Source organism: Barbus barbus, assembly GCF_936440315.1.
Source record: "Barbus barbus genome assembly, chromosome: 41".
Lineage (NCBI taxonomy): Eukaryota > Metazoa > Chordata > Actinopteri > Cypriniformes > Cyprinidae > Barbus > Barbus barbus.
Window position 1 is genome coordinate 12,104,717 of NC_136719.1, and position 20,047 is coordinate 12,124,763.

Here is a 20,047-nt window from a genome sequence, read left to right on the forward strand (position 1 = left end):
ATGGGATTGACAAATGGAAATAATTTCTAGTAATAATTTAGCTAAATAATTTAGCATTTAGCTGCTACACCCACAATGAGCTATGACAATAAATGGTGACAGCGAGAACACAGAGTCGATAGTGTCGTTGTATTTTTATGATGGTCAAACCATGTGTCATATATACAAGTTTCATAATATATCCAAGGGTTTCTTTGAGAAAGCTGCCCCTCAGTCAGTTTGTGCCACTCTCTGCTCCTGCCTTACATGGACAAGATCTCAGGAATGTGGGAGGACAGCTGGCACGGCAGACATACCTCAGAGCTAACAAAGACCTGCTGTTGCCTTACTGTAGTTGCTGAGGAGATCGAAAAATTAAAGACCCTGCAGCCAAGGTTGCTGTTTCAGAAATACATAAAATGAACACCATTACTGTATTGAAAAGAATGTACTGATTACAGTCGATGTATAATGCGAAATGAATGACTCTTCACTTTTGACAGAAAAACGGATAGATGGATAGATGGACGGATAAAGACAGACAGACAGACAGACAGACAGACAGACAGATAGTGTAGCATTTGGATGGACGGACAGACAGACAGACCGATAGACAACTACACAGACAGATAAATAAATCACTAGACAGAAAATAAACTGCGAGACAGAGCGATAGATAGACTGATAAATGACTAGACAGATAGATGATAAATAGCGAGATAGATAGATAGGTGGTGAATGTGAATCTTAAAAACTGTTTGTTTAGACAGTTTTAAAGACGTTTGTACAATAGGAATATGCCGTCTTTTTCAAACCAACATAAATATTCTGAAGTCTGTAACAGTGTCAGCCTCGACTGATATATATTTCTTTCTGTGAATAAGTGGGGGCTGCTATAGGGGCTGTGCTGTGCTGTGGTCCTGACAAGGCTCAATGACTCAGAATAGACAAACTCCGTCTCAGTGCGGTACAGTGCAGCCTGGTGTAGGGCAGAGTGTGTTATCTATATCTCTGAAAACACAGCCACACTGATTGTGGACCGACCATATCCCATAATGCTCTCTGGTGTCCTGTTTGGCCTGTCTGAGCTAATCTCCTAGTAAGACCCAGAGGATGAGACAAAGAGAGGGCTACTCTTTCTCTGTGTTTCTCTCTCTTAAACACATTCAGCCTTTCTCTTGTACTTTTTCATATATTTTTTTTCTGTAAATCTAATAACCCCCCTCCCTCTGTTGTCTTCAGTTTCTGCTGATCAGGGTTTGGCTCAGTGTGCCAGGTAGGGATTATCACAGCTGGGACTGTCCGCTTTGTTCAAGAGCTCCACTTTTTCATTCTCTTGCATCTCTGCCCCTCTCAGCTTTCAGAGGGAGATTGTTCCCAACCAGGAAAGGCAGAGAATCGCCTCCTTGTGCCTGTCTCTAGTCTAACCCCAGAGAGCCATTTTAATCCTGGGGACTGTTCATTTGACAGGAGGGGAAAAAGTGACACTAACATGGCACATTCTTCAGCAGCTGAGTGACAGAAAACAGCCGGTCACTTCCCAAATAGTCCATTAAGAAGCATGGAGGCCACTCTGAAACATTTTTTGAGCAGGGCTTTTACACAAATACTAACAAAAGCAGAACAGCCACTACAAACTACCATGGACATGTCAAACAAAAACAGATTGAAAATCTTTGTAATCAGCATTTCCTTTGCTTTCCTTTGACATACAGATTTAGAGACTCTTCCTCGACTCATTTGTACACCTGTTGTCGGAATACAGAAAATGTTATCCTGCGGTAAATATTCTCTAGGAGAGGGGAACAGATTTGACCAGGGATGGATGGATGGATGGACGGAAGCCAGTATTCCTAAATACATGCCACCCGTACAGACCCTCTGACCCTCTCTGTGACAAAACTAAGAATTCACCCCCAGATCTGCACACAAGGTCTCTAGCATCACTATATGAGTGATGTGGTACCTACTATCAAGTATGAACACTGCACATTTTGCATGTCTCCTTTGTCTGACACACCCATTTCAGGACTTGGAGTTGCCACTAATGAGCTGATGATTTGAATCAGGTGTGATTGATAAAGGAGACATGCAAAATGTACAGTGTTGGGGAGGCTCCAGGAACGAGTTTGGGAACTTCTGATTTAAATCATCTCAAATGTCATTGTGCCAAATGTTCTGGTTAAAAAGTTTGCTTGTGTTGTCTATATTTAAAGTAAATAGTCTCTTGGATTTACAGTATTAGCAAATAGTTTAATTCAGTGCATTACCAATTGATTAAAACTCGTTTATTACAAATGTAGAATAATCTTATGCATTTGGAATGATTCAATTCAGTTTTTTCTTTTTTGATTTTTGTAAATAATCAAGGCTGCATTCACTTGATAAAAGTAAAAATAACACAAAAATTAAAACTCTAAAATTAAAATTAAATATTAAAATCCAAAAAACTGTTTTCTATTGGAATATAATTAAAACTTTTCAGCAGTCATTACTCCAGTCTTCAGTGTCACATGATCCTTCATAAATTATTACAATATGCTGATTTGTTCTTAAAGGGGTCATCGGATGCAAAATTCAATTTACAAGTTGTTTGAACATAAATGTGTGTTGGAAGTGTGTGTACACATCCATCCTATAATGATGAAAATCCACCCAGTGTTTTTTCAGGCTCAAATCAGGCTGTTCTAAGATTCCTGTCAGAATGACGTAGTTCTGTACAGACCGCTCCCACAATAGTTGATTGACACTAGCGTCTGTCTTACCTTACCTTACCTTACCTCTATGGTCTGCTCGTCACTCCACTGAAAAGAGGGGCGGAGTCAGCAGAGCTCACTAGGATTTAAAAAGTGCATCATAAATTTAAAAAATTGTATTATTATAAATGTCTTTAAAGTTAGGTGTGACAGTAAAATGACCACTGTTTCCTCACAGTCCTGACCACTGTCACAGCCTCAGCTAGACATGACAGTAATGATGATGCAGCATTGAGATGCCCTAGTGGGCAAATGTGAAATATAGAGAATACATGTGGATACAGGATATTGCTGCTGCTTTTGTTAATCCCGTTCCACTGAGTTTATTTTGGCACTGTGAGTCTAGTTAGTCTGACGAGAGGTGTCTGCTATCTGGAGTCCACTGCCCAGTCTCAAAGTCTGCTCTCTCTCATACACACACACACACACACACACACACACATATATATATATATATATATATATATATTAAAAATAACTTCTAATTTAAGTGAACTTAAAACAATCTTCACATAAATCCAGTATAATAAATGTTTTATATATACATATATATACAGAAATTGAATAAAGTTATCAAACACTGAATTCTAAACTAACACAGACCATGACGGTCTGCGAACAATGTTGTCCGAGTCACACAATGTGCGAATAGTTCAAAGACCTTTTAAATTAAACTCAGACAGGCAGCAGACGGTAAATGTGACAGGAACTAAATAAGAGCATCTCCTCATCAGCTGTCTGCCTCCTACAAGCCTGCTACTTTCATTAGAGCCTCACCAAAAATAACACTCCCACTGCTCTGCCTCCAAAAACTCCACATTCTCTCCAGCTTTATCAATCCTCGCAAAAACAGAGGCTCCTGCTGAGCCCTGCAGCCCATCACCTACACAAAACTTACAGCGGAGGACAGCTGGACAGTAACACTAAATGATAACGAAAGATATGGACACTGTAAATGCACTGAGGAGACTGTATTTAATGAGCAAGGTCAGCAGTATAAATGGCAACTTTTCAGTCGAGACAGTGACTCTTAGCAGTATATGTACCAAACAAAACTGGAATATAACCTTGTAGCCTCTTTAAAAGGCACAATGAATAAAATGCTGCTTTATATTTTAAAATGAAGCGTGCTCACCGACGAAGGGTGAGAAACCTCTCCATGAGACAGCAGACTAACATGCTCTCTATTCCGTTCCAGAAAGCAGTGTGTGACCGATCAGCACCGCCACGAGCACCGCATGGATTCACCTGCACCTGGACACGACCGAGAGCAACTCTGCGAGCAAGAGCACCATCACCACTGACGTAGTCACCTGTCTTTCAATAAAATCCACCTTCTGGGGCCTTAAACTGAGCTCTCCTTGTCGCGTGATCCTTCCACCCTGCCACAATATATGAAGTAATAAGGAGAAAGCTAGATATTACACCAGAAGAATTAAAAAATAACAGTAAAATGTGTAGGAAGTCTGTCAACTTGTGCTGAGCACTTTAATCTTTCTAATCACAAACCCACTGAAGGTCCTTCAAATATCCCTAATGTCAAACTCCCAGTTGCAAAACCACGGATTAAAGGAAGAAAGGGCAGAGAAAAAGGAATGTGAAGGTCAGTATACCCGAATGAGCAGATTTAGTGTCTGATATCCAAAAGGTGCTTAATTCATCAAAGAACAAGCAATCAAGGATGAAACAAACTCAGTGAGTGAAGAACTTTCATTTACTAACACAATACACATGGCCTCTCTGTAACCTGCTGACCTCTTGTTTCCTTTTTAGAATGCCTTTAACTAGACAGAGGCAATAAGCAAATAATCTAATTGGGTGCCGGAGGGGGGTAATAACATTGTCTGGAGACCTTTGAGAAAGAGCCTCCCTTCAGACTCAGTTTTAGTGTGGAGCATCACAAGTCAACTGAACTGTCTCCTGAGACATCGATAGAACAGACTTCAGTTATATAAGCAGGTGCAAATGATTCATGGGACTTGTGTCAGGCACAAAAACATTTGGTGAATGTTTAAACTTAGCCGTACACATCTAAATGCAAAGAATGCATGAGTTCCTACATATTTAATGTAAGAGAGGTATAAGATAAGGTTAAGACTTGTGGCTCAAACACATTTTGCCTAAAAAGTACATCTAAACATGGATATTCAAATATATAATGTTAATCAGTCTGCCCCACTTGGAAAATATGAAACACATGCAGATCAAAATAAGTTGATAAAACCGAATATGGAAGAGATTTAATAGATGGATGAGGGCAAACTTTTGGAAATTGAGATTTATACATTATCTGAAAGCTGAATAAATAAGCTTTCCATTGATGTGTGGTTTGATAGGACAATATTTGGCCGAGATACAACTATTTCAAGCACATAGTTTGAAAAAAATCTAAATATTGAGCAAAACGCCTTTAAAGTTGTCAAATGAAGTTCTTAGCAACGCATATTACTAATCAAAAATTAAGTTTTGGTATATTTACGGTAGGAAATTTACAAAATATCTTCATGGAAAAAAACTACTTAATGATTTTTGGTATAAAAGAAAAATCGATCATTTTGACCCATACAATGTATTGTTGGCTATTGCTAAAAATATACCCGTGCTACTTATTATGACTGGTTTTATGGTCCAGGGTAACAAATAATTTATAAAACGTATAATTACTTATTATACTCTCTCTCTCTCTCTCTGTGTGTGTGATAAACTTCTAAAAAATCAGCTGTCTCTCAAAATGTGCATAGAATAAGCAGAGGCAATTGCCCCATACCAACAACAACAACAAAATTGTGTCATAATGTACGAAACATATTTACATACTTTATAAATTACACTAAATGGTTGCTAATAATACATTAAGATAAAACATAAGATATTAAGAATAATAACTAAATGAGTAAATATTGAGTCTAGCTCTAATAACAGCACATAACAGGATTTTGTGATTCATGCTACACTTACCACAGATGAACAGTAAGGGAAGCGCGCGCATGGCTTTATGATGAGCACCCTTCAACCTCCGCGCGCCTCTAAAATATGAAAATCACTAATGAGCTGTCACACAACTTCAGCTTATCATATATAACTACTAGACAAAGTGTACGGTCTTATAAAACCTTCAGTAATACCAGTAATAAAACACAAACATAGGCATGTATTTACTAATGCTGGAAGCGCGTACTCACACGTTTACTGTGATTTTGTCGATGGTCAAGCTGTTCTTCAAGCCATTGAGACTTTGAGCGCTATCTATCACAGTCAGGCGGACTTTCTGAAGTCCTGTTACAACCGAAGGAAATCACGAACTGGATTCAAAAGATGCCCGCGGAAGGTGAAGCGACACACTCTTCAGACAACGCCACAGAGTCATTTAGGAAAAAATCCACCTCTTGTTTTCCGAAGCTCCCACATGAACGCGCGTAACCAAACAGGAATGCGCGCGCTTCTGAAAAAACGATTTAAAAGGACTCTCTCAATAACAAGTATAGTAATATGCACTTAAATTTTACACAATACTGTAGTTATTTTTAATAGATTTAGGTTTAGGAAAACTGCATGATCGATTAAGCGACAATTTATATATTATTATGCAAATAACTAATGAAAGACTCATGTTAAACATTGTCTGGTTATGTGAAAACAGCTCACATAATGATTTTATTGGTAACTTATTTCAATCAGGGTTTTCCCAGCCAAATTTAGAGACCTACAGAATAATAAAAAAGCTAGATTTTACCAGCAAACCTTTATAATCACTTTATTTAAACTCATAAAAATTAATCAATTAAATAATGCCTATAAGATCATTACAAATTAATGAAGTAAACATTTTTGACCGTACACAACACAATGCCCTGGATTAAAACCCTGTCTCTAAAACATATCCGGCACTAAATATTTATTTGTCTATTCTCTGTACTCATAAAATATAGCCTAATTTTAGTCAGGTGATCAATCAAACATCATTTTTCTTATGAAATGTACATTATAGTACAGGACTATCGGGAGAAGACATGAAATAAATATGTGATTCAGTGGTATGATATGAATCAAAGCTCAGGGTCAGCTAAAGCCACTGATCCAAACACAGACATGAACATGTCCTGCCTAACACTAACCGGCACAGGAAGGATGATGCAGAGACAGAAAAGCCAATGGGCACAACTTTAAAGGGGCAATATATAATGCTGAAACAAACCTGAAATTCAGAAATATGCATTAGAACCATAAAAATTAGAAATGATATATGTTTCATTGTAGCATGTCCCACTATTGCACTTTTTCTACATTCTCTATCGCCCCCTCTTGTACTACAGATGTAATACATAAAATAACTGAGGCTGTCTCTGCGTATAAATAAAACAAAACAGTAACGTTTGAATTCCATATCAAAGGTTTAATGTGTTCATATATGTCTTTTACACAATATAAAAAAAATATGACGTTAGACACTTCAGTGTTTAAATGTAACTACAGTTGAAAAGTTTGGGGTCGGTTTTCTTTGAAAGAAGCCTCTTATGCTTCTTAAGGCTGCAAAGATTTCTAAATCAGCTATATTGTGAAATAACATTACAATTTAAAATAACTATTTTCTATTTTCATATTAAATGAACATTAAGTGTGAATTAAGTGAATTTTCAGAAGCCTTTCAGGATTCTTTGATAAATAGTTCTTATAAATCTTTTGTGACATTCTAAATGTCTTTACTGTCACTTTCGCCAATTTAAAGCGGCCGTGCTGAAAAGTGTTCATTTCTTTAAAAAGAAATCTTACTGACCCCAAACTTTTGAACAGTAGTGCATGTTTTTGGCCACTAGGCTATGCAACAGTTGGTCTGAATTTCATTTAGTAAAGTGGTTCTCAAATTGTGGTCTGTTTTGTTGATTGGCTTATTTAAAAAAAAAAACAATAATAACAGAAAGCACCAATATGGAGTTAATCAAAATTATTCAAATGAATAAACTGACTGTTAACATTAAATTAATAACATTACTGATGGTTCTGTCAGTGGATGTAAGCATTTGTTTCAATTTCTTAGCTAGCAAACAGTCAGCTAGTTGCTATTTTCAATAAAATATAAACAAAACAGCAGTTTGGAGAAAAAAAAAAAAAAAAAAAAAAGGAGAACAGTGAAAAGGACATCAAATTAGACTTCGGGTATTAGATGGTCCATTGTCCCTCCCGACACCTGAAAAATGTTGAGAACCACTGATTTAGCAGGAAGAAAATAAGATTAGAACTTTACTCTGAAGTTTGTCATCAACATCATAATTAAGTAGCGAAACTGCTGATTCATAATGGCATAGCAATTAGGGTTGTAATGGAGCAATATATGAATCATAAAGAGGGTGATTGAGAAGATAAATTGAAGTCTGATTTCAGGATTTCAGGCACGTTATTTATAGTTCCTACTGACAGTTGTTATAGCCCATGACTTTTAATCGGATATATTCTCTGACTTCTGTAACGTTTTTCTCCAGACCCGCCAATTCATCACGCTGCTGCTGCATTTTCTGCTCGTTCTTGTTGAATTTTCTCTCCAATTCTTCAAAGGAGAGACACAGAAAAACAAGATGATGAAAAAAGAGCCAAACATAGTCAAATATCTCAAAATATTCACATTTGTTTCTGTGTTTAATAACAAAATGACAGCATAAATAACACTTGGCTCATAGGTTAATTTGAGCATAACATTTCAGTGCTTTGTTTTAGTAAATGTTTGATGCATTTGGACACATACTTCTGAGGGTTTCCATGCCCGTGGTGGCTTTCTTCAGCAGTTCCTCTGCTTCTTTCTTCATCTCTATAGCTTTCTGGCTAATGTTACCTTCTCCTGTCCCTCCCACAGAGTCCACCTTCTCTTTCAGCTCCTTATACAGATTCTCGGCATTTACCAGTTCCTTTTAATTACATACACAAAAAAATAAATAAAATAAATAAAATGTTAATGGCAGAAGCTGTAAAATATAGCTAGATGTGCGCACACACACACACACACACACACCTCTTGAAGTCCAGCAGCCTCTTGAGTTGCATTGTCGGACTGAGCTTTGGCATCTTTTGCCATCTCCCTGTTCTGCTCCGTTTTATTCTTCAATAAATCTACTCCATGTGACAAATTGGCCAATCGCATCATCACATCCATGAGGTTGCGGTCTAAATTTAAGAGTTTGTTGTCAACCTGTTCAGGGAAGAGACAGAAGCAGATTAATTCAAATCTTAAACTATGACTCAATATCAATTCAATAATGCTACAAAGAATCATGAGAAATGTATGATGGTTTCCACAAAAAAAAAAAAAGAAAAAAAAAGTAAGCAGCACAACTGTTTAACACTAATTATAATAATAAAGGTTTACCGTAGTAGTGATGTTCTGGGCATTCTTGAGATTTTCTAGGGCTGTGGTCATTTCCTTCTCAGCTTTTTTTATGGCACTCTGAGATGTTTCAAGTGCTGCTTTAGTTTTATTGATATTATCGCTCACCCCTTCAGCTTGTGCCCTGTGCAAACGCAAAATCACACACGCAAAATTAAATTTACTATATGTGGATTTCTGTGTAAAATAGTGAGCAATGTTCTTTCTCGCTTACTTTGCATCTTGAGCTCTCTTAAGCAGATCCTTGACTTTGGCCAGTTGCTCTGAGGTGTGGTTGAACACCCCTTCCACGTTGGTGAGGTTGGCGATGTTGGCTTTGATTTGCTCTACGATGTTGAGTATTACGGTCCTGTTGACTGGCAAGGAGATCGCCAAAACCTGCTGGGCCACTTTTTCAATGCTTTCTGGATCTGCTCCCTCCTCTGAACATATCAGTTTTAGTATTAATAAAGGCTTTTTACTGTTTTCAAATAAATGATAATTAAGCATTTATGATAATTAAACATGTTAAAATGACAGTTCATGCAGTAATGTAAATGTATCATTTACTCACCCTTATGTTAATATTAAAATTTAAATGATTTTCCTTTTTTTTTTTAAATCCATGGAACACAAAAGATAATATTTTGTAGTATGTCCAAGCTATTCCATACACCAAAAGTATACAGCGCTGAGATTTAAGATGTGATTTGTTAGAAATATTGTTCTCTGGCATAGCTTTTATTAATTTTTTTTATTCACGTTTACAAATCATTATCATTATGCAGCAAATGTTAACAAATGTTAAATCATGATGTACCAGGTGTGAACGTGCATACAGGAATAAAATTTCAGAGCTATGCAGAATTTAAGTAACTTTAATTTTGGTTTGTTCCTCAGACAAAGCAACAGTATTGGATACATATTACTGTTGCCATATGGTTTTATGGACTACACTACTGTCAGTAAGAGTTTTCTTAAAAAGAAAATTTGACAGTAAACAAACATTTCTATTTTAAATAAATGCTGTTCTTTTGAACTTTCTATTCATCAAGTAATACTAAAAAAAATGATCACAGTGTCCTTGTTTTCATCACAGATAACAATAGAAAATGTATTTTTGAGCAGCAAATCAGCATATCAGAATGATTTCTGAAGGATCCTGTGACACTGAAGACTGCAGTAATGGCTGCTGAAAATTCAGCTTTAACATCACAGGAATAAATACCATTTTAAAATATATTTCAATAGAAAACAGACATTTTAAATTGCAAAAATACTTCACATTATTGTTCATATAAATGCAACCTAGGTGAGTAAAAAATATTTTCCAAACTTCTGATAGATAGTATACATTTGGGAAGTCGTGGCCTAGAGTCGGACTCGTAATCCAAAGGTTGTGGGTTCTCCACCCTCAATACCACGACTGAGGTGCCCTTGAGCAAGGCACCGAACCCCCAACTGCTCCCCGGGCGCCGCAGCATAAATGGCTGACCACTGCTCTGGGTGTGTGTTCACGGTGTGTGTGTGTTCCCTGCTGTGTGTGTGCACTTTGGATGGGTTAAATGCAGAGCACAAATTCTGAGTGTATACTTGGCCATATGTCACTTCACTTCACATTTATGGTATTGTATGGAATTTTTGAACAGCATAAAGGCCCGTTCACACCAAGAACGATAACTATAAAGATAACTATATTAGAGTTCACACCAGCGTGTGTTTATTCTAAGCGCACATCGTCTGCTGCTTTAAATGCTTGAGCTCATTATAGCAGGATTGATTCTGCTTGGGTGTCAATGTTTTTATCGTTGATCAGCTGGAAAAAATAGTTCTGAAAGTGATTCCAACTATATAATTTCTCTGTGCCTTTATCGTTATAGTTGTGGTGTACGCTATTCTTTTATACTGAGAATGAATTTTTGAACTATATCTTAATCATTATCGTTCTAGATGTGAACAAGCCTTAAAGGTGAGTACATTTTCATTTTTGGTTGAACTATCCCCTTGACGCCTCTGCATTTCACACAACACAAAAACAATATTGAAGACGTAAATCACATCCACTTACCATTCAAAAAATCTCTGATCTTCTGAATGAAGTCTTTAAGCATCTTGTTGGAGCTCTCAAAGAGTTCTTTCTTGCCCTGGGCTTTCTCAAGAGTGTTCTTCGCTTGAGTCTTCACAGTCTGGGTGAGTGCAGCAATGTCTTGGAGCTGAGAGTTAAGCAGCGATTATTTAGGCTCTTTCAAAATCACACATGCACTGCACATGCTCACACATAGACACCCGTTTACCTTTTTAGCAATGGTTTGTAGCTCCTCACTAGTAGCGGTCAGGTTCTTATGAACATCCTCAGCATTGTCCAGGGCTTTCAATGAGGCACCAACAGTTCCTTTACATCCTTTGCCTCCACACTTCAGCACACCATCGTTATCACGGCAGCCAGCTCCTCCACAGGGGCTATCTGGACAGCTACTATTAGCACTAGCATTGCCATGGCCACCACATACCTTAAAGCGTAAGAAAAACAAGAATGTGTCACTGATAAAGATTCATGACGCTCCCTTCCAGGTCTCAAGCCAAAGATTTGCCCAAAGTCTTTACCTTGTTGTTGAGGTGCTGGAGTTTTCGGTCGATCTCATGAGCTTTTTCCTCCAGTTCAGACAAAGATTTATTATTGGCAGTGACTGTACGCATGAAGCTGTCCTTTCTCTCTTTCAGCAGGGCTTCGGTGCGGTTACGTGTGTCTTCAGACTGTTCCACAGGACTCTGGGGTCCATAAACAGAGGCATTACAGCGCTGCTCTGAATTCAATGAAATCTGGTAGTACTTGCGCACGTTTTCAAACTGGTCTGTAAAACAAATACAACAAAAGACATTAAAAGCTTAAATGTTTTTAACAACAATGTGGTGAATGTGAATGAAAAGGTGTTTTTTTCTGCTAATTTTTTTCTGGAAATTTTGTTAATTTTTAAAACAACTCAAACAAAACTTGTTAAAAAAAATACTACTTTACCTGCCAATCCAGCAATGAAGTAGTTCTCCAGCTCTCTGCGCAGTCGGTGAAGTGTGTTGTTCAAGTCTTTCAGTTCTTTCTCCAGTGCAGTTAGGTTTCGTTTCAGAGCATTGTCAAGGTCTGCCGTCACATTCAGCTCCCGACTCACACCCATCAGACGCCCATCAGTCAAAGCTATCTCCGCTCTGAAAATATGTCCATTTAAATGGAGAGAAATTACAATTATCTTCATGTAACGTGAAACCAAAGTCTAAAATTATACTCGCAAAGTGCCAACACAACTAACAATTTATGTTTGGTGCATAATAAAATAGCGTTAGCAAAATAATGCATAGTTTAAATTGAACTCTAAGACTGAAAATGTAACCTCTGTTAATGCAAGTGACACAAATGATTTTTAGGCCCTGTCTGCAAGCTTTACTAAAGTAAAAAGACATTTACAGTGCCGCCCACTGTGTGCAAGCTTTACCTCAAGTCATCAATGGCCTGGCTTATAAGGTTATAGATTCCCTCCCGGTCTCCATTTCGAATCAGGTCTTGAATCTTCGTGAGCTTCTTCTCCAGTTCATGTATGCGGCTATCGCTGACTCCAGGAACCTCACCCTTTTCCAGGATCATAGCAATGACATCCTTGATGTGGGTCAGATCTCGGCCGATCTGGCACACGGCATCATCCCATAGCTGGAAGCAGGGATGACAGGGAACGCACTTGGGGAAGTTTCCGGAAAAGCCACGGGCGCACTCGTCACAGTGTCGTCCAGAAGCCTCCTCCTTACACACACACGCTCCTGTTACGCGGTCACACTGAGCCATCTCGGACCCCAGAGAGTGGCAGTTACACTCTGATCAGAGGGAGATAAAAGGAATAATGATATGACACAGAGAAGAAACAGGAGTAAGTGTACTGTGTGTGTGTACTACTCACCTACACACTGCACTCTGGGATCACCCCAGTGAAACGCCTCACATTCACTGCACTGTCGCCCTCCAAAACCTGGCTGACAATGACACTGGCCACTGAACTACAAGTATAGAGGCAGAAGAAGAAAGTTAAGCCATAAAAACTTTCAAATCCAAGTCCCTCTTCAGACAAATTTAAAAAAAAAATGAGATTAATGAATTATAAATAAAAAGTAAACGTCATCTGAAGCATCTTTGATCGTAATGTAAGTCTAAAATGACATCCGTTTAAGGTAATAAATATTTAGGTATTCCAGTTTGTCTTTTTAATTTTACATTTAATTACATTTTTTAATGTTTTTAATTTAAGAAACACTATCATTCAAAAGTTTGGTGTCATAATATTTTGAAAGAAGTATCTTATGCTCAATGATGCATTTATTTGATTGAAAACTGTAAAAATAATAATATTATGAAATATTATTACAATTTCATATGGTATAATTACATATTATACCATACATATAATTACAATTTCATATATTATTTCAATTTCAGGGTGGTGATGGCGCAGTGGATAAGACACATGCCTTTGGTGTGAGAGACCCGGGTTCGAATCCACTGTGAGACACCAATGTGTCCCTGAGCAAGACACTTAACCCCTAGTTGCTCCAGAGGCGTGCAACCTCTGACATATATAGCAATTGTAAGTCGCTTTGGATAAAAGCGTCAGCTAAATGAATAAATGTAAATGTAAATTTAAAATAACAATTTTCTATTTTACTACATTTAAAAAGTAATTTATTCCTGTGATGTCAAAGCTAAATTCTAATACTGTATGCTGATTTGGTGCTCAAGGAACTTTCACTATAATGAAGACTGCTTAATATTCTTGTGGAAACTGTGACCAGATTTTCAAGACTATCTGAAGAATAGAAAGTTCAAAAGAACAGCATTTATTTGAAATAGAAATCTTTTGTAACATTATAAATATCTTTAAATATAATTTGATTAATTTAATACATCCTTGCTGAATAAAATTTTATATATATAAAAAAAAAAAAAAACTTTCTGACCCTTTTGAACTTTTGTAGCATATATATATATATATATATATATAAAATATAAAAACCATATGCAATAAAGGACAAAACAAGGAGGCATAGCAAAAATAAACAATGACAAAAGTATATGTACTTTTGAATTTCCTTTTTTTTTTTTAATTGCCAATATATATATATATATATATATATGGCAATTAAAAATAGTTTTGCCTCCTTGTTTTGTCCTTTATTGCATATGGTTTTTATATTTTTTCATCGTCTTGTACTTCATTATATATTCTTTATATTTATTGTAATTTGTTGTCTGTTCCTTTCTACCCCATCGTTCTCGTGAGAAGATAACAAAATAAAAATGCCACGACAATAAAGAAACATGTCTTTTATATAATTTCAAGCTTAGTAGCATTAAATGTTTTTGCATGTTTATGCATGTCAATAAACAGTTGCCATTTATATTTCATCACGTTTGGGGGTTTGAATACCCCTGTTGTAATGTATAGTCACATGTGTTCATGTCATTTTTACCTCGACCTATGTGTTTATTGTTATATATTGTTTTATGTTGAGGTTTCAATCTTGAGAGAATAACCCTGATAAAATACAGATGTAATGAAGAAGAAAGATACTGCCACAGGACATACCATGTTGCAGTGGGTGCTGAGGACATTTGGTTGGGTACATTCGCAGGGTTCACATCCACAGTCCGAGCCGAAGTTCCAGTGGTTGGGTGTGCACTGGTCACAGTTGTGGCCAATGATGTTTGGCTTGCAGGGGCATTGCCCAGTCCGTTTATCACAGTGACACACTCCATCAGTACAGTAGTCGTCTACAGTGCCTGCAGTTACACAAGTACAGCCTGCAGGACGAGACAGAGTGCAGAATTACACACAAATGCATAAATTCACTTCCAATGCAATTAGGTTTTGAAGCTTTAGAGTCACTACACTTACGCCTACAGTCCTGAGCAAGTGCGTTTCCATAATATCCTGGTTTACACTCAGAACAAGAGTGGCCGTCTGTGTTATACAGGCACTTGAAGCATTGGCCGGTTCGTGGGTCACATGACTCTGGGTCCTGGGGATCAATGTTCCTGTTGCACTGGCACGCCCGGCACGTCCCGCCAGGCTGCTCAGGATCCCCATAGTACCCAGGGGCGCAGCGATCACAGCGAGGACCTGAGAGGACACTGTCAGTAAACCTACTTAATGACAATCAAAAACTGTTGATTTAGTGACACTATTTTACCTGCATATCCTTCACCACACTGGCAGAGGATCTGGTTGGAGGCATAGTCTGCCTGACAGGAAGCTCCATTGGAGTGTCCGCTGTCAGGGTTTCCTGGACATGGACAGGGGTGACAGTGCTCACCAGAACCCAATATTGGGTTACCATAGAAACCGTTTACACACCTAAAGAAAGGACAGAATAATAGATACACGTCTTTAGAGATTAATATCTTATTTAATTTATTAATTAATTTAACACTATTTTGTCTCACTACACTTATTACAGGGCAGCCTATGGATACATGCATATTAGCATAATACCACATTAATGTTATAAATATTGTTATTATTTATTAAACATAATATTTTATGCAGTATTTTGCTAAACAAAAATTATACAAATATTTAGGCTTTTACAGTAATTTTTAGTCTTTAAAATATAATTTTTTTTACAGTTTTATTTTGTTTTAGAAAGTCTCTTACATATGCTCACCATGGCTACAATTATTTAATAAGAAAAATACAGTAAAAACAGTAATATTGTGAAATTTCAGTGATGGCAAAGCTGAATTTTCTGCATCCATTACTCCAGTCTTTAGTGCCACGTGATCCTTCAGAAATCATTATAATATGCTGATTTGCTGCTCAAGAAACATTTCATATGTGGAAACCATGATGCATTTTTGTCAGGATTCTCTGACAAATACAAAAAAAAAAAAAAAACATTTATCTGAAATAGACATTGCAAAAATGTAAGTGTCTTTACTGTCATTTTTGGTCAAGTTAATGCATCCTTTGCAGAATAAAATCAACAAATCTTACACTACCATTCAAACATTTGAAGTCAGTATCTAATATAGAAATATCTATATTTATGAATTTACATTAATAATTTGTCATATTTGATATACAGATTGTGACAGCTTCACCCTTCTTTGCATGGCATGCATCACTTTGAGACATAAATCAGTGACCCAAATGTAATTTGTCAACATTGATTTAGTCAGTGTATTGACCACTTTAAGCAGTCTCTCACCTCTCACACAGCTGTCCAGCTGTGTAGTCTCGGCACTCATAGCAGGCACCCGTTTCAGGGTCACAGCTCTCCGCATGGCCGTTACACTGGCACTGTCTACAGTTTGGAAATCCCCACTGACCCGGCTGGCATTCAGAGCACTGGCGTCCAGTCGCCCCATGCTGGCACGGACACTGGCCTGTCACAGGGTCACACTGATGCCCTACAGAGCCCTGAGAGTGACAGTCACATACTGTTGCAGGCAAAGAAATGGGAGTGAGGGACAATGAGAAATGGGTCAAATTTAACACTTATGAAAAAATAAACAGTTACGATATAAAAAAAACAAAGACTGCACTATTAATTTAAATATAAATTGTGTCTTACCAGTGCAGCCATATGGCCCAAATCCGTATGTCCCTGGCACACACTGATCACATTTACGGCCAATAACATTGAGTTTACAGTGGCATTGACCTCCGACTTTGTCACATTCGGCACTCAGTGAACCCTGAGGGTCACACTGACATGCTGCACAAATAAAAAGTTCAAACTATTATCAAATCTAATAAAAAAAATCTGTTGTGATGTGACTGTTGTTCTGACAGGACATTGTGGAGGGATCTTCAGCTTTGACCTCATCACTGTGTGACTCACCCAGGGCACCGTCATACATGATTGCAGAGATGCTGCAGATGAGTGTAGTGCACAGCTCGGCCAGCGCAGGCATCGGCATGGTCATGAAGGATTCCAAACACATGTACAACTCCATCTCCTGGTGTCGACGCTCATCACCCTGGAAACCTGGGAGCTCATCATACCTGGGTATAAGTACAAGCTGTGGGGAGAGAGAGAGAGAGAAAGAGTAAGCATTTGTCAATTTTACTTCAACAGAAGCCTCAATAATTATGTAATCGCACCAGCAGGGGGCAGTGCTTGTTTTAACTGTGGCTAGGAAATTGCACCACATGCTTTCCTAGTTTCAAAAAGGGATAGTTCACCCAAAAATAAATTCTGGCATTAATTACTCATTATTTAGTTATCGGCATCGTTAAAATATTACAGTTGAACCACTGATGTCACATGGACTGTTTTGACGCTAGTAGAATACTTTTTGTGCGCAAAAACAAAACAAAAATAACAACATTGAAGAAATTGTTGAATAAAGTAGTTATTTTTGTTTTCTTTGCACACAAAAAGTAATCCCATAGCTTCATAACATTACAATTGAACCACTGATGTCACATGGACTATTTTAATGACGTCCTTACTACCTTTCTAGGCCTTGAACATGGTAGGACCCTTGCTGTCTAGTATGCAGGGTCAGAAAGCTCTCGGATTTCTTCAAAAATATCTTTATTTGTGTTTGTTAGATGGATGAAGGGTTTGGAACGACATGAGGGGGAGTAATTAATGACAGATTTTTTGTTTTTTGGATGAACTATCCCTTTAAGCTTTTAATAATATGTAAAATGACTAATGGGAAATGAGAGAGGATTCTTACTGAGTCTATCAGGGTGAAGGCAGTGAGATGTCGGTGAGACACGGCATGACGCTGGAAACGGATGGACATCACATACTGGTTGTTTGGCTCAAAGCAAAAGGGCCTTGTCATTTTAATGTACCTGTCAAGAGTTACTAACCATTATTAACAATATTCATCAACAGTCTAATCATGCATATTTCTTTCCCTTTACTCTACAAATCAATTAAAAATGTCTAAACATATACACAATGGGGTCCAAATCTGATGGAATTTTACTTTCTAAATAAATAATTTAACTTTCTAAATAAAGTTAAGATTTAAAAAAAATAATACAAAGAAATATTATGGCATAAAAACACTGTGACCTATTTCTATTTGAGTATATTTTAAAATGTAATTTATTTCTGCCGATTTGCTGCTCAAGAAACATTTCTTATTATTATCAATGTTGAGAACAGCTGTGCTGCTTAATATGTTTTGGAAAACTTCATACATTTGGATTCTTTAAATAGAACAGTTGATTTTAAATAGTTTTTTGTTGTTGTTTTTTTTTTGGTATAATTATACATGTCTTTACTACCACTTTCAACTGAATGTTTTCTTGCTAAATAAAACTATTTCTTTAAAATAATAATAATAAATTAATATCTTACTGACCCCAAACTTTTGAACGGTAGTTCATATCACTGAAATATGAAAAGTACCATGTGAGATATGATTAGTATTTTTATTCACAATCTACCAGTATATTTCACCAGCTTTAACTGGGTGGAGCACATACAGCTGCTTCCTTTCCCTATGTTAACAACATTCATTGACTCAAATCCCTTTCCAGCACCAGACAGCCACCCTTATTTAGTTTCCCTCAGTTAGACAGCAGCTCCACCAGCCTGACGATGTCTGTGAAGTCTTACCTCCTGCCTGGGTTTTATTTCCCCATCGAAAGACTTAGACCAGTAATATATCCAGACTGAACTTCCTGAACTCACCTGACTCCCTGTCTCCTTTCATTGTTTCTCGTTTCTCCCACTTTCTCGCTCAGCCAGTCTCTTATTTTTTTTAATTCTCTCAGTGTTTGCTCAAAAGCATATGCAGCTTTTGACAGAGTCTAATTTGCTCCTTCATTCCCTGAGCCATGGGAAGAGGCCAGAAATCAGATTACAATGGCACCCAAAAACTCACCCCTTGCATCTATATGATCAAAACAACTGCCGTGGAACTCTGGTAGGCTAAACAAGCTTTAAAATAGCACTTTGTACATAATATACAATAATACATAAGTCTACACTACACTAACTACGAATGGAGTGCTTACAAAGAAATATCAATGCGTAATTGCATCCAAAAACAAAGCATTCCTGATATGCCAAGTAAACACAGACACACGGACATAAACATAATGATATTACCTCCTCTGGTGGGACATTGTGACGGTGTACATCTGCTCTGTGGGCAGCATGTTTCCACAGCGAAGACTTGTGGGTAAATCCAGGGATGTGACGCTCACTAGAGCCTCCCAGTCCTCTGTGGACTGCATACAAACAAAAAAAGAACAGACAAAATTATTAATAATATCATTAATATTTAATCAAATATTAATGATAATATTTTGTCAGGGCTCTTTTGTCATATTTGAAGTAAATACGTTACTTTTTTTTTTTAATTTAGGGAAAAAACCTTGTATGTTTGTCCAGTACAAATATCTCAACTTTCTTTAATCAAAATACATTTACCTGAAAAACTAAATGAAAAAATTCTGCAAATTGTATCAACATTAAGTGAGTTTGCTTAAAACAAGAAAAACAAAAATCTGCCACTGAGGTAAATAAAAAGCTGTTTAATCTTTGAAATATTTTTCTGACCTAACTGTCAGATATTTTTTTTCTCGTTTTAAGCTTAAACTCACTTAATTTTGATACATTTTTCAGAAAAACAAAACTTTATTTCATATAATTTTCCTTCTTAAGTAAATGTGTAGTATAAATGTGAATGTTTATATTAGAAAACGAGACAAAAATACTGAAATACTAAGGAAAGGAAAGGAAAGGAAAGGAAAGGAAAGGAAGTGACATATGGCATGGCAAAGTATGGTGTCCCATACTTGGAATTTGTGCTCTGCATTTAACCCATCCAAGTGCACATACACAGCAGAATTAAGAGAAGTGAACAAACACACACACACACACACCATGAGCACACACCCGGAGCAGTGGGCAGCCAACGCTGTGGCACCTAGGGAGCAGTTGGGGGTTT

The 20,047-nt window shown here is 37.2% G+C and overlaps 3 protein-coding genes across 3 annotated transcripts in view; all 3 read right to left on the bottom strand.

The window, feature by feature from the left end:
• LOC306860585 (laminin subunit beta-2-like) overlaps positions 1 to 6,012 on the bottom strand; it is a 42,996-nt gene extending 36,984 nt beyond the window's left edge. The window contains exons 1-2 of the mRNA XM_079402350.1: positions 5,918 to 6,012; positions 5,694 to 5,761 (exon numbers count right to left, since the gene is read on the bottom strand). Of these exons, the coding sequence (XP_079258476.1) occupies positions 5,694 to 5,724 (31 nt within the window). The 5' untranslated portion in view covers positions 5,725 to 5,761; positions 5,918 to 6,012. The remainder of the gene's footprint in view (positions 1 to 5,693; positions 5,762 to 5,917) is intronic.
• Positions 1 to 20,047, bottom strand: part of LOC306861073 (ninjurin-1-like) — a gene marked incomplete at both ends in the record, with an annotated part of 649,099 nt that overhangs the window by 233,566 nt on the left and 395,486 nt on the right. The gene's annotated exons all lie outside the window — the stretch shown is intronic.
• Positions 7,111 to 20,047, bottom strand: part of LOC306860514 (laminin subunit beta-1-like) — a gene marked incomplete at its 5' end in the record, with an annotated part of 29,743 nt that continues 16,806 nt past the window's right edge. The window contains 19 exons of the mRNA XM_079402244.1: positions 7,111 to 8,277; positions 8,473 to 8,632; positions 8,737 to 8,913; positions 9,091 to 9,232; positions 9,323 to 9,530; positions 11,156 to 11,300; positions 11,382 to 11,597; positions 11,692 to 11,939; positions 12,104 to 12,288; positions 12,573 to 12,945; positions 13,029 to 13,125; positions 14,709 to 14,923; positions 15,018 to 15,242; positions 15,313 to 15,476; positions 16,330 to 16,561; positions 16,696 to 16,839; positions 16,966 to 17,146; positions 17,813 to 17,933; positions 19,204 to 19,325. Of these exons, the coding sequence (XP_079258370.1) occupies positions 8,141 to 8,277; positions 8,473 to 8,632; positions 8,737 to 8,913; positions 9,091 to 9,232; positions 9,323 to 9,530; positions 11,156 to 11,300; positions 11,382 to 11,597; positions 11,692 to 11,939; positions 12,104 to 12,288; positions 12,573 to 12,945; positions 13,029 to 13,125; positions 14,709 to 14,923; positions 15,018 to 15,242; positions 15,313 to 15,476; positions 16,330 to 16,561; positions 16,696 to 16,839; positions 16,966 to 17,146; positions 17,813 to 17,933; positions 19,204 to 19,325 (3,492 nt within the window). The 3' untranslated portion in view covers positions 7,111 to 8,140. The remainder of the gene's footprint in view (positions 8,278 to 8,472; positions 8,633 to 8,736; positions 8,914 to 9,090; positions 9,233 to 9,322; positions 9,531 to 11,155; positions 11,301 to 11,381; positions 11,598 to 11,691; positions 11,940 to 12,103; positions 12,289 to 12,572; positions 12,946 to 13,028; positions 13,126 to 14,708; positions 14,924 to 15,017; positions 15,243 to 15,312; positions 15,477 to 16,329; positions 16,562 to 16,695; positions 16,840 to 16,965; positions 17,147 to 17,812; positions 17,934 to 19,203; positions 19,326 to 20,047) is intronic.